This window comes from Rhamphochromis longiceps, linkage group LG23, assembly GCF_057381845.1.
Source record: "Rhamphochromis longiceps isolate RC_006_pf linkage group LG23, R_longiceps_female_GT1.1, whole genome shotgun sequence".
In the NCBI taxonomy this organism is placed as follows: Eukaryota; Metazoa; Chordata; class Actinopteri; order Cichliformes; family Cichlidae; genus Rhamphochromis; species Rhamphochromis longiceps.
Window position 1 is genome coordinate 93217 of NC_140578.1, and position 14119 is coordinate 107335.

General features: G+C 42.7%; 1 protein-coding gene and 1 long non-coding RNA gene across 2 annotated transcripts; both read left to right on the top strand.

Annotated features, from left to right (window-relative positions):
- Positions 1–127: 127 nt before the first annotated feature.
- On the top strand, positions 128–13622 carry mfn1b (mitofusin 1b). The gene is made up of 18 exons (XM_085397943.1): positions 128–299; positions 726–883; positions 997–1132; positions 1792–1954; positions 3359–3483; positions 3565–3673; positions 5663–5770; positions 5880–6033; positions 6269–6336; positions 7759–7880; positions 8128–8254; positions 9554–9658; positions 10038–10140; positions 10737–10963; positions 11044–11214; positions 11916–12112; positions 12354–12488; positions 12713–13622. The coding sequence occupies exons 2-18, from the start codon at positions 736–738 to the stop codon at positions 12780–12782; spliced, it is 2268 nt and encodes a 755-aa protein (XP_085254069.1). The 5' UTR covers positions 128–299; positions 726–735; the 3' UTR covers positions 12783–13622.
- LOC146640844 (uncharacterized) lies at positions 8261–9456 on the top strand. Its single transcript, XR_014909582.1, has 2 exons — positions 8261–8748; positions 8837–9456. It is a non-coding gene; the product is annotated as an uncharacterized LOC146640844 (long non-coding RNA).
- Positions 13623–14119: the final 497 nt, after the last annotated feature.

Consider the following 14119-nt stretch of genomic DNA (forward strand, 5'->3'; position numbering starts at 1 on the left):
TTCCCAGATTTAAATCGAATCGAATTGAATCGAATCGGAATCAAATCGATTCTTGAAATCAGTGAGATACCCAGCCCTACTTTCTAGTGTTTCTGTCAAAGCTGCATTTTATTTTGAAAAGTTGTTTCGGAAGCATACTTCTTCCTCTAACTAACTTGGCGCTGTGACATTACAGTGAACACACGGGCCAGTCTGACAGCAATCAATCTTCCAGTAAGCAAAGGAGATCTCTGCATTGTCCACCCGGATCTATATTATTTGTGTTATGAGAAGAGGACGCGGGCTCTCTTTGGACAGCGGTGAGGAAAAAAAGTAGCACCGGGGCTAATGCTAGCTTACGGCTGCCTGTAACATGACCTAGCTTAATCGGTTAGCCTCCAGGACAGCACTCACCGTGAGAGATTTTCAAGTGTGACAGCTGCTAATAACTAACCAAGAAAAGCCGGACATATGTGTGTACAGCTACCTATCTGAACACCGTGTGTAGCAATGTGTAGGAAGATGCACGGCGTCACTGCTAACTCTTGTTCGATAACTTTGCTAAAACACTTTTAATAAACAATCCATCTTCCATCCACTGCAGTTTGATACTTTGATACTTAAGTTATGTAACTGTAATATTAAGATCAAGAGAAGTGTTTCGGCTCGATCCAAACTGTGTTTGCGGTGTTGTTCGTGCCCGCTGATACGAGTGTGTTTGTCCTTGCTGACGCCTCCGGTTTCAGATTGACCAGCATGGCTGCGGCGCCTCCACTCAGACGGACAGACTCGGCCCGGGGCGAGTTTTCCCCTCTCAAGCACTTTGTTGTGGCCAAGAAGACGATAAGCGATGTGTTCGAGCAGCTACTCCACTACGTGAAGGAGACTTCAGAGTTTGTGGAAGGTGAGAGAAGTTTGCCTGGGAGCTTCTAACACCGACTTCTTGTCAATCAGGAGTGTTGGTGCAGGAGGCGCACAGCACTTGCTTTTCTTCATGCTGTGTTTTTGTGCTGACAGACATCAGCGGGAATAAAGTTTTGGAGAACATCGCAACTCAGGATCAGAAGGAGCAGATTAAGGCATATAGAGACAAACTGGCTGTCATCAAGGAGGTGCTGGCACGCAGGCACATGAAAGTGGCCTTTTTTGGCAGGTTAGTCTACCTGTTGACCAGATTTATTTTTATTTAATGACATTTTATTAATAAAAAGTTTTTATTATCGGTTTACTTCAGTTATGTGTTTGTGAGATTTAAGAAGATCAGAACAGGTATTACAATATAAACGGTGTAATGAGGTGTTTTCACATCCAGTTTTACTTTTTATGTTTACTTTCGTTGAACTATAATAACCATGATGCTTTACACATTCTCTACCAAAAGCGGTGCTATTCTTAAATGGTATTTTCCAGAGTGGGTTTTTTTTTTGTGACGCTCTCAGTCGTGGGAATGTAAAGCACTCTTTTCCCTGTTGTGTGGATAGGTGTGTCTTTACTTTCATTTTCTTTAACTATGAGTCACGTGCCTCGAGTAGTTACTTGACCGTGAAACTAATGTGTTACAGCAAAACAAGCATGTCCTATATTAAAGTAATTCAGTCAGATGGCAATAAATTGCACCATACAGCAGCTGGACTAGCTGAAAATAACAGGAACTTTGTACATAACACTTTCATTTCTTTATGAGTTTTTAAAATTATGAGCACACTGAGCAACAACAGGTCTCACTTGCAAATGAGACCTCGAGTGTCAGTGGGACCGCCTGTGTGAATAAAGGTTAAATAAGTAAGTAAAGAATCTGTTTGTTGATCTCAGGACCAGTAATGGTAAAAGCACAGTGATTAATGCCATGCTGAGGGATCGAGTGCTGCCAAGTGGTATCGGCCACACCACCAACTGCTTCTTGAGTGTGGAGGGCACCGATGACGATAAGGCCTACCTCAAGACAGACGGCTCAGATGAAAAGAAGAGTGTCAAGGTAAGTTTAATTCAGAGGCAGCAGAATGTTTTTGGAAGTTTGCGAGCTCTGTCTAGTAATTATGTGCAGCTGATCCCCTCCAGAGAAACCGAGGACAAAGTTTATGTGAACACACGCACCAGAATGCCACCGTGGTCGTTAATCAGAGCATCTGCTCACACTGCTTGCCGCTCTTTCTATCATACTATACATTCTTATTCTTGTTGGTTTTTCACAGTTGCAGATAAATGTAGAACTTGAGTAGCTAAATGGACTGGTTCTTCTATGGCGCTTTCACACCAGCACTTATTTCTGTGTAAGTGCTTTCTGTCTAACTTCACACACATTCATACTCCGATGTGTCTGCAAGCATGCAGAATGGAGCAGCCAGGGATTGAACCACAAACCTTTCAGGTAGTCGATGGCTTCAACATTATGCACTCCACACTGTATATAAATGCCACTTGTTCTGCACATATTCAACTCTGTATATTTTATATATTTTATTATTATTATTATTATTATTATTATTATTATTATTATTATTATTATTATTATTTTTATTTTTATTTTTTTTACTATTTAATTTGTAAAAATGTGTATACACACACACACACACACACACACACACACACACACACACACACACACACACGTAGGAAAATATTTAGTATACACATCCAGAAATGCATACACTATTATATATTGTACATATATTTATTAGTTTCAGGTTGGCCATTCTTGTATTTTGCTCGTTTGTGTTGTTGTGTTTGCACATCTCTGTTGCTTGTGGGGCTCGCACACAAGAATTTCACTCGCATGTGCTGTGCCAGTGTGCCTGCACATGTGATGTGACAATAAAAGTGATTTGATTTGATTTGGCTTGCTCTACCTCGTGAGCTACAGCCACGTAAATAGTCAGTTGAATGCAAATTGAACTGGGCAAAGGCTGAACTTGTAGCCATGTAAGAACATGTGACATGAAGGCAGGCTGTTTACTGCAGTGTCAGGTGTCTGAAATTTAAAGGAGACCCTACAGTCTTGTTTACTGTGTGGAGCTGAGCGGCTTCGTCTCACCTTCCTAATAATCAGTCCGGTGTTTTTACGTGTTATAACTCAAGTGATTAAAGCTAGGTGGGTTTCCAAGTGGTAAATTTACTCATATTTATAAATAATGCGCTTCTACTCGAATCAAGCACTCAAAGCACTTTTCACTACAAGCCACTTTTCTTCCAGTCATACAGACCTAAGGTGCTTTGTTAACACTCTCTCACACTCTGATGGATTCTTGGGACAATTCAGCACCCTTCGGTGGTTTTTAACACATTTTGGTGGCTGCAAAATGTGCTATAATTTTCATTTGCATTACTATAAACTTTTTGTGTAAATATTCCTAAGATCAGTGGATTTCCTCCCTGTCTGCAGACCGTGAACCAGCTGGCTCACGCGCTTCTCATGGATGAAAGCCTGGATGCCGGCTGCCTAGTACGTGTCTTCTGGCCAAAGACAAAATGTGCTCTGCTGCGAGATGACCTGGTGCTTGTAGACAGGTAACAGGATCAGATCTTCGCATCTGAAAAGTCCACCTATCTCGTACATTTGGTGTATTTGACCTCCCTTCTGACTTCCAGCCCCGGAACAGACGTCACGTTAGAGCTGGACAGCTGGATAGACAAGTTTTGCCTGGATGCTGATGTTTTTGTGCTGGTGGCAAACTCGGAGTCTACACTCATGAACACGGTAAAGTGTCTCACACACATCAAACTCATGTTTGGCTGCTGTCCTGGTGTCACTCTGTTTCAATAATTAGTTGCAGCGGCACTTTCATGCGTAGATAGGGAATAACCCGAGCTGGGGAAAAGGCCGGATAACGTTTTAAATCATCGAAACAGCTCCATGGGTGAGCGCCACTCACTTAAGGATTGATCAAAGAAATTCCCTCATTGTTCCCGCTTGTAATTCAGCTCTGAATTTTGTCATCGTATTGCCAGCACCTGTCATCTTATCTTATCTGTCTAGTCAGCTTTTTTCAGATTGCCTATATGCTTGTGTCAGTCATTAAAACCATTATTAGGCTTGTTAGTTACTGATATTTTATCTGCTCTTTCTTTGTCAGTTACTTGTTTAAATGTATTCAAAGGAGCTTGCAAAGAAAATTTAAATGTATATTAATGCATATATTGATAGCTATTAGATGATAGGGTCGCTGTGTCCGTCGGCCCGTTGTCACCCGTCATTGCTCTATAAGCCTCTAAGTTTTTAATTTAAGTGGATGGTGTCCTCCAAAGGCCTATCTCCCCTCACCACACTCCCTGCCGGTAACTGATGCCCTCAGGGGTCGGTGCGTTGGTGGTTCTTGGTGTCTGGGGCTGGGCGCTCAGGCATGTACCAGCTCACTCCCGGTGACTACTTGGCGGGGCCTGGTGCCTGTTGGTCGGTCAGGTCTCTTCCGGGGCAAAGGGGGGCCTCCGGCCTCTGGGCCTGTGGCTCGGTTCACTCTGGCACAGCTGGCTGCCGGCAGAGCCGGCGGGCACGCCACCGCAGCCCCCTCTGGCTTCTGCTCCGTGGCTACTGGGTGACCCCTCATCTAGGGCTCTCCTCAGCTCTTCCCACACTCCAGTGGTCCTCCTTGGACTCTCGTACTCTGGGGCCTCTGGATGTCTGGGGCCTGGATCTCTTCCATGCCTGCTTCATGCCTTGGGGAACGGGGCTATGGCCCTCTACATCCTCTAGCAGACCGTTACATGGGGAAACCTTTTGAATACAAGCGCGCTGATCCACACAGGTGTGCACGCAGGTGTTCACTGTTCATAGACACAAACTACACCTCTATTGGCTGCTATTTCCAAGCACATTGTGCACTGTCGTTCCTATGTGCTGCACAACAACATTCAATATTTAGTATTTACTGCTGTTTACACTTGGCTAGATTAACGTGATGGTGTTGTGTTTAGTATGTTGCTTTTTTTTTTTTGCTTGTTTTCTCTTTTTCCTCTCAACAGGTGATCCGGGAGATTTTTTTTCTTCTTTCTCTTTTTAAGTGCCCTTTCTCACTGTCCCGCTTCCCTTCTGTTTTTCTTTTCCTTCATCTTTCTTTCTCCCTTTCCTATCCCTCAGTCATGTCTGTCCCATCTGTAACAACTGAAAATAAAATAAATAATAACAACAAAGGTCGATCAAATGGACCAATACGGCAAGGCCGTGATGATCCATTGGGCAAAGTAAATCCATTGGGTATCCTTGTTGGTCTTCAGACAACAATTCTGACGGCTAAAGAACTCCAAGTTTCCAGTTCTGTGAGTGCCAGAGGGGCCGTGTGGATGTTCTCTATGCTGAGCTGATAAGAGTGCAACCAGCCAGTGTTTATGCCTGACCACAAACAGACCCCACTCTTCTTTCTGTCTGCACATTCATGCAGCGTGAAGCTAAACACAGCCAGTCACAGAGATCTTTAGCGCAGCTGCAGTTCTTAAAGGCAAAGCAGACTTGCATTCCACTCTGGGCTTTTCTGTAGATATAAATCGAGGATTTATGTAAATAACTTTGATGGCTGAGTAGCAAACATAAAGCTACCATTTCTGCATAAGTGTGGAAACCGTGAGGATTTTTACCCCTGCAGTCTGCACCCTGTCAAATCAAGCAGGAGCTTTGTTTTGGAAAGAAAGAAATGACTTCCTGTCTTTACTGTTCTGCACTACTCAGACTGTCCTTTAACTTCTTTGCTTCTAGGAAAAGCACTTTTTCCACAAAGTGAATGAGCGTCTTTCAAAGCCGAACATCTTCATCCTCAACAATCGCTGGGACGCCTCAGCAAATGAACCAGAATACATGGAGGACGTGAGTATGGGATTGCTGTGTCATCAGCCTCCAATGAAAGAGATTGTTACTTTGAGAATACATAATGTAAAAAACCTCATACGTGAAGGTGGCGTGTCTTCTTTTTCAGGTGAGGAAGCAGCACACAGACCGTTGTGTGAACTTCTTGGTGGATGAGCTCAAAGTTTTGGACAGTGATAAGGCACCCAACCACATTTTCTTTGTCTCTGCAAAGGAGGTGCTCAATTCCCGTATGCAGCGTGCACAAGGCATGCCTGAAACAGGTGAGGATACAGGGAAGGTCGGACTAACAAAGTGTACTACCCAGATTTCATACACGTGTGTTCACCAGTGTTACGCAGAAGCCTTGATATCAATATAAAGCAGAACTATGAATGAATATTAAATTAGAGGTTTAGATGTTTACATCCGATGTGAGTCAAAGTATTGTACGCGTGCATTTTTGCAGTCATGTTCAGAACTTTATGATCTTTCTAATGTGATTAAATTGTCCAACAGGTGGCGCTCTTGCTGAGGGCTTCCAGGAGAGACTGAAGGAGTTTCAGTGCTTTGAAAGGAGGTTTGAGGTGTGTTTGTGTGCGTTTAGGAAAACGAATACATTGAAGCGTATATTCCAATGTTTACTAACAAACTGAGTGTTGGATGGATGTTTCAGTCGTTACAAATATAGGATTCAAAGAAACGTTAGGTTGCATGGATGCCTGCTGAGAGCTGCAGTTAGCGCATCGTCAGAAATTACCGCTGAAGAAAGAAGGGAACTCACCGCTAAGCTAACTGAGATTGTTTCCTCATTCATTGTGAGCAGGAGAAGAAAAGAGTGGCTGCTCTACAAGAAGCAGAACTTAGCTTGTTGCATAAGTCTGCTAACATTTGTGGAATAAATAAGAAATCTTCAGATGTTCCTTTGCCAGCTCAAAGTAGTAGTAGTCTGTGTGTTTCGATGTTTAAAAAAAAAACCAAGAGTCGGCGTGAGTCTTCCCTCGAGCAGTAACAGCTGACAGAAGCAGCCAGCTGCTCAGACTTTGACTCCCGCAGAGCCGTCCACTCGCTGCGCCTTTTTTACATCAACCTGCGTCTTCATTGCTGAAATCTAGATTCACTTAGGTGAGGGCAGCCGTTTGTTTTATTCCACATTTTTTTCATTGAGTTTTCTATTGCTGCTTTTTTTATTTATTTTTTTAAATTTTGCATCTTATTGTGGTATTTTGTTTTTTGTTGTATTTTACTGTATAGATCCTGGGAATAAAAGCACATAGAATAAGAGACATTTGGCTTCACTGGCAGCTTGGTCTGGCTGTTGGGGTTGTTAGTGATGGATGCTGGAACATCAGATTACATCCAACATAGGAAAATGTTAAAGTAGGCAGTTAGCAAGTTAGCATACACTTCTCCTCCTCCTTTACACCTGAAATAGCCCAATAAAGGAGGAATTGTTTGGAAGAGAGCATATCAGACAAATCATCATACAGCTGGGAAAGGGGAAACAAAAAGTGCTCTGTGAGAAAAACAAAGAAAGCACAGTTCTGATGACGTAGATTTACTATATCGTTAGAGAGCTGCTTCTGTCAGGGTCAGGAATCTGTTTCCAGTAAGTCATCGCGATACTCTTTACTTAACTTAAAATGAAGAACAGCTACTTTAAATCCCAACATGACATAAATTCCTACTTATCTATGTTGCACTTCCTCCTTCATTCTGTTGCGTTTGTGTTTAAATTCACTTAATATGTTGATTTTTATTTCTTAATTTTGTTGTGAGATCACCAACACACTACTGTGACCAAATGTGGGCTGCGTGACACAAGATACGCACTCTGCTGCTGTCGTTTCCACACCTGTGTTTCCATTTCTTTTCTTCTTCTTTTAAGTCAAACGTAGCAGGTGTTTATCTTGTCCTACATTCGTCCCTGGTGGCGTGCAAATTCCCGCACGGCGTCCAGCAGCAGCCACAGTAAATGTCACAGTAACTTGTGTGTTATGGCCTCGCAGGAGTGTATCTCGCAGTCAGCAGTGAAAACAAAGTTTGAGCAGCACACTATCAGGGCCAAGCAGATCACAGAACAAGTCAAGAGCATAATGGATGCCATCCACATCGAGGCCGCGGAGAAGAGGTGAGCGCCCACTACGTTTTCTTTACTTATAATGTCTGATCTTCCTCCAGCTGAAGGGTTTCTAGAGATAAAACATCAGCATGCTGAAAAATTATGTGATCATTTGAGTTGTCAACATGTGTTTTTTTTGTTTTTTGTTTTGCTTCTTTCTGCTGTGCAGGTCTAATCAACGTTTTACTGTCAAGTTATTTACCTGCTAGTTTGCATGTGTGACAGCATTTCCTGTTTGGGGGGTGGGGGTCTTCAGAGTGGCGGCACTGGAGGACAGAGAGTATCAGATGGATCGGCTGGAGTTTGTCAAGAATCAACTCAACCTGCTAGTCGATGAAATTAAAAAGAAGATCAAGGCGATCAGTGAGGACGTGGAGTCCAAGGTAACACTGACAAAAGGAGAAATTGATTTTTTTCTACCCTGAAGGATCTCCAACCTCAGATATTTACTTTGTGATTACACCAACACATGCAGTGCTAATTATCTGCTGATCACTTAGGTGTTTCATCTCATCATAGTTTTTAAGGAGCCAGATATTACTATATATCAGCTAAGAGGTTTTTTTTCTGCTTATAAAACAGATTTCTCGTTTATTTATGAACTTGGTCACGCTGTCTGCTTTTATTAGCAAACACGTTGCCAACAGCAGATGGCAGGGTGCCCTCTGGTGGCCAAATTATGCATAATCAACACCTGATTGAAGGGTGTTTCACCTGTCTCTTCTTTAGATCAGCTGATAAATTTATCAGATGTTATAAATGCCAGTAGGTCAGCAAATAGCAAATATTATATCAATCAATCAATCAATCAATCAATTTGTAAGCAACATTTAAAAACCACACATGTTGACCAAAGTGCTGTACATAGTAACAAAACGTTAGCTTCATAGCATAATTGCCTAAGTCATTTGACTAAGTCAATGACTTAGGCAATTATGCTATTATGCTATGAAGCTAACGAAAAGTAACAAGTAGAACAAACACGCACAGAGAATAAAACACTCAGTCATGAGTAAAAGCTAGAGAGTAAAAATGTGTTTTGAGACAGGCTTTAAAAATGTCAAGTGTTGGAGAGATCCTAATCTGAAGAGGCAGACTGATCCAAAGTCTGCTCTGTGTGTAGCCTGCTGCTAGGGACAATCAGAAGCAACTTATCAGCTGACCTGAGAGATCTGTTTGCAGTATTTTTAGTTAAAAGGTCAGAGAGGTATGACAGAGCTAATCCATTTAGAGACTTAAAAACAAGCAATAACATCAATTCTACAATGCACTGGAAGCCAGTGTAAACGAGCCTGGAGAGATATGGTCATGTTTACGAGCGCCTGTCAGGAGTCGGACTGCAGCATCCTGAACTAGCTGAAGAGCAGAGCCTGGCTGGTACCGAAATAAAGACTATTACAGTCGTCAAGCCTGGATGAAATAAACGCATGGATCACTTTCTCAGAGTCAGCAGGTGACAAGCTGATTAACAGAGCTTTTGTCTGTTTCCTTTCTCCTTTAAATGAAAGTAACTTAATTACCTCTATATGCAAAAATAAAACTGTAATTGGTTTTTTTTTCTTCTTTATTTCGCTGATATTGAAATTGGAAAAACTTCTTGATGCCTGGACAGAAACCAGAGGAAGCTCCATTGTGTGTCACTGACTAGATCAACTTGAGCTCCCATGTTGCGTTTTATCCAGGTTTCCACCGCCATGGGGGAGGAGATCTGTCGCCTTCATTTAATTGTTGATGAGTTCCACTGTGACTTCCACCCCTCACCTCAGGTCCTCAAAATGTACAAGTCTGTAAGTAAAGGCAGCATAAAAACACCTCAGACGAAATAAAAGCCAATAAAATGATGTTCTGCTTAGCCGGCTGTAAGGGTCAACAATCGATGCTCATTAAAGTTGTCTGCTACACATTGAGTCACCAAGCAGATAAACTGCCTGTACATACTACTTGCTGAAGTTTCTCTCTGCTACACTGTGTACTACACACATTTAGTTTAACTTTATCTGACAGGCCTCTGAAAGCATTTAGCATCTGCTAGCTTTAGCACTACAGTGTTCCAGTTTCAGTTTTAGTGGAATAACAGATGCAAAGTCTGCATAAACACTGTGACAGTGCCATGCGTGCAAAGATCCTTTTTTCCATCTGACCTCTGACCCCTGTTGCTGTTGGCAGGAGCTGCTGGGTCACGTGGAGGAGGGGATGGGCAAGAATTTGGCTTTCCGCTGCTCCAATGCTGTCAACGCCTCTGTTCAGTCCACCCAGGAATACATGATAGGTAATTCACGTAACACGGATGTTAATGAATAAGAGCTCCTTTGCAATGTTGCAATATAAAAGCTGAAGTCGTTAACGCAATTTCTGAAAATGGTTTCATCTCTTAAGAAATGGATATTTTTTATTAGAAAATGGCTTCAGGGCAGCATTTTTTCGCTCCGTCACTCATTCGCAGCATTGCTAAACTTGGTCAGAACCTTTTTGCCTTCAGGCTGATGTCTGCTACACCCTGATCACTGCTATATTTACCCTCCTCGCTGAATGCCGTCATTCCATGCCCCATTATGCGACAAATGCGTCACTGTCATGCACGCATGCAAGCTGTGCTCGGTGACAGTGATGTTGTAAAGGTGTTAATGTGCCCTCTGATGAAAAGACTTCCGGAGCTGTTCTATAAATCGGTTTCTCTTTTTCCTTGTAAGGAAAAGTGCAACACAAACGTGTCATATTTGGTTCTTAACTTTGAGCCCAGCAGGTCCCTAAAATTATACCAGCTCCAAATGTGTCCAAATGTGAATGTCCTCATTTTGAAGGGCTGCCCACTTAGTGTCCAAATATGCCTTCTCTTCATTTTATGCTGGGATTCTCCCTTTCCAGAGAGCATGCTCCCTCTGCTTCCCTCTTCAACCCAGAGCCAGGTGTCCATGCTGATGAACAGCAGGAAGTTTGACATGAGTTACGACCTAAACTGCGCCACACTTTGCAGCGACTTCCAGGAAGACATTGAGTTTAAGTTTTCGCTGGGCTGGAAAGCGTTAGTCCACCGCTTTCTGGGATCTGCCAATGCAGAGAGAGCTCTTAGACTGGTGGACCAGAACTTTCAGGTGCGCACCAATCAAGAATTATTATTGTAATGAGACTTTTTCACATCCTATTCTGAAAAACTCTGCTTGTCATTCCTTAGACACCTCTCCCAGCACTGCCTCAGACCCAAACACCCTCCTCCTCTGCGCCCCCCACGACCGTGGCAGTGCCCAACCAGCAGACAGCCCTCATGACCCAGGAGGACCTGATAGTAGCCATCGCTTCCCTCAATTCCCGCACTTCAATGGGCGTACTGGTCGTTGGAGGAGTGGTATGTTGTGTCTGAGGTCGTTTTTAATTCCAACATATGAAATATGGTGTGTGAGTAAGGAAGACAGTAAGTCCATTTTTTTTATCTAGCACATTTCAAACAAAAGTGATTTACAATAAAAAGAAGAAAGAAATAGAAGAAGCTGCTCTTAACCACAGCACTGGTTTCACTGTCAAAGATGTTTGAACCTGTTTTAATAAAAGGAGCCCGAGAACCCAGGTCTCATTTTAACCTCTCAGTTAATAGTGGACAGTCGAACAATATGAACTCTGATTGGACATATTTAACTGTAAGAAACTGTCTTGATATTGAGTTTTTATTTGTTGCACTCCCTGAGCTTTGTTATGGACCAGGGCGTTCCAGTATTCAGAAATCAAAAGTAATGTAAAGTTCAGCTAAATGTCCAAAACTGTGTGTCCAACGAAATTCAGGCCTTATGTTTGCCACCACTGAACTAACATGTACCATGTACTCCCAACTTTGTGATGTGCATTTTAGCCTGTTTAACATTTTCCTGTTAAAAATGGTTGATATTTGTTCCATTGTAGCTCAAAAGGATTGTTTAGACGACCGTCTTTGTAAACCTATAGAGAGAAGAGTAGTATTTGCAAATACATGGTGCTGAACTCGACATGTTTAATCTAAGCTTCCACCACTGAAACAGCAAAATAAGCATGCTTCACCTGCCTACTCTCTCTCAGGTGTGGAGAACCGTTGGCTGGAGGCTGATCGCCCTGTCAGCCTCTCTCTATGGCCTGCTGTACCTATACGAGAAACTCACTTGGACCACGAAGGCAAAGGAGCGTGCTCTGAAGCGGCAGTTTGTGGACTATGCATCCGATAAAATGCAGCTCATGGTCAGCCTTACGAGTGCAAACTGTAGCAAACAAGTCCAACAGTAAGTGTGCTGCCTTTCATATCATCTGTCTATCCAGTGAGCTGACGGTGTGCACTGTGAACCATCTAAAAATCATTTCTGCCACTTGCTCTTCTGTGTGCATGAACAGGTTATAGCCTCATGGTTTTTGCTTCCCTCCTCCTGCCTCCTTTCCTAATTTAAACCTACACAGCTCAGCCCCGCCCTCTGTAACAGAGCTAAATAAATAAGCAGTGCCACACTGTGCCCTCTGTGTTACCAGGGAGATGGCAACCACCTTTGCTAGGCTCTGTCAGCAGGTGGACCAGACGCAGAAAGAGCTGGAGGCAGAAATCCGTCAACTGACAGCGAAGATCGATCAGCTGGAGAGCATCCAGAGCCGCTCCAAGAGCCTGCGGTCAGTCCAGCTCCCTCTCTTATCGGGAATAACGGGAAAAGTAAAGTGTCTGTCTGGGAATTTATCAGGAACCAGTGTGGGGAACGTTAACGTCTCAGATCAAATGAATGATAACAGTAATTGGAAACGTGTAGTTGAGTTCTACATGACAGATATCACAAAATGTTATCTCAACCCAAGAAGGTAATAAGTCAAGTATTTCTCTTTATACACGATGTGTGCAGACATAAAGCCACTGACCTGGAGAAACAGCTGGAGGAGTTCACCAAGCAGTATTTGCAGCCTGAGCAGTGAAGATCCTGTTCTTCATCGCTCCACAGTTCAGCTCTCACGGAGTCAGTCATTCCTCAGTTCGGTGCCACGTCACTGCAAGATCGCGCAAACTACAGCCGAGGTTTATGCGCCGATGTTTTGATAATCAGCTTCTCAATTATTCATTTATAATTGTGTTGGTACCCCGGGAACAGTTTTCAATCTGAATAGCCACTTGTAATTTTTTCCCTTCTTTTTGTGATTTTGTAGATTTGACTGTTAATCTAAAAAAAAAAAAAAAGACGATTCTTCATGATTAGCAGAGAGACGTGCAAAGGCCCAGACACAACAGGGTCTGCTGTATGTCAGGCTCTTCTAAAAGCAGTGAACACACCTGAATCCTGTAGTGCAGATATGCTCCACGGGTCACGGTTATCCTGGTCGGCGTGCACACCACCGGTCGGGTGCTGTATTTGGACACTAATGTGCTTCTGACTGTGAATATTTCAGTAACCTCTATGGAGCAAATCAGTACGACTGTACGTGCATCTGTTTGGTCACATCTACATTGTGTGAAAAACAAATTAATTTAATAATGAAAGAAAACATTTTCACAGTTACAGGAAGCTCAGTAAATTCACTCAATCGTTTGAGTACGATTGAAAAGCTGAAGCCTTGTCGGCTATTTTCTAATACTTCAAACTGTATAGAACAAAAGCTTTCAAAATATTCATATATATATTTTATAATACCCTATTTTATTTATACCCATTACCCGATGATGACTACACCAGTGTGCACTTTGTAAACTTTTTTTCCTCAAATGTGTCCTGAAGTATGTGTAGATTTTCCAAATTGCATTAAAACTGCAACGATCTAAAACGAGATTTTGTGTGTTTCTTTTTGGACACTTACAGAAAAAAGGTCAAATGTGTTCAATATTGCAATAAATTAGAGTCACTCTGCTGCTAGTTTACGATTGAATGGCGTGAAGTCGACAATAACATGCCGTCTGCTGCTGATAATGACTACTGACTGTAAAATGAACAGCAAAAATCAAAAGCCCAACCTGTGGCTGTCTACATGCACAGAAATCTCCAGCCAGACCTACATCAATTTGAAAGAGGAATTCCTCCACTGATAGTGATGTAGTTGCTGCACCCGAGGTTTATGTAGGAGCATAACCAGAAAACAGCCAGTTTAGTGGAGTCCGCTGTTGTACTGAGACACTGCAGACATGTTGCACAGAGTGACTCGGATATGCTTTGGCAATCGGCCGCATTTGGGAATTAGCAAATATTTGCAAGCCTTAGCAAATCTGAGTGTGAATGCAGTGCGGTTATTAGGATACACATTGCTTCCAACCAGCAATTTGGTTA

What these genes read in the sequence shown, in the direction of transcription:
- mfn1b (XM_085397943.1), top strand. Translation starts at nt 736, where the DNA reads ATGGCTGCGGCGCCTCCACTCAGACGGACAGACTCGGCCCGGGGCGAG. An exon ending in TCCTCAAAATGTACAAGTCT is followed by an intron (nt 9,659 to 10,037) that starts GTAAGTAAAGGC and finishes TGCTGTTGGCAG; the next exon opens with GAGCTGCTGGGTCACGTGGA. An exon ending in CACCCAGGAATACATGATAG is followed by an intron (nt 10,141 to 10,736) that starts GTAATTCACGTA and finishes CTCCCTTTCCAG; the next exon opens with AGAGCATGCTCCCTCTGCTT.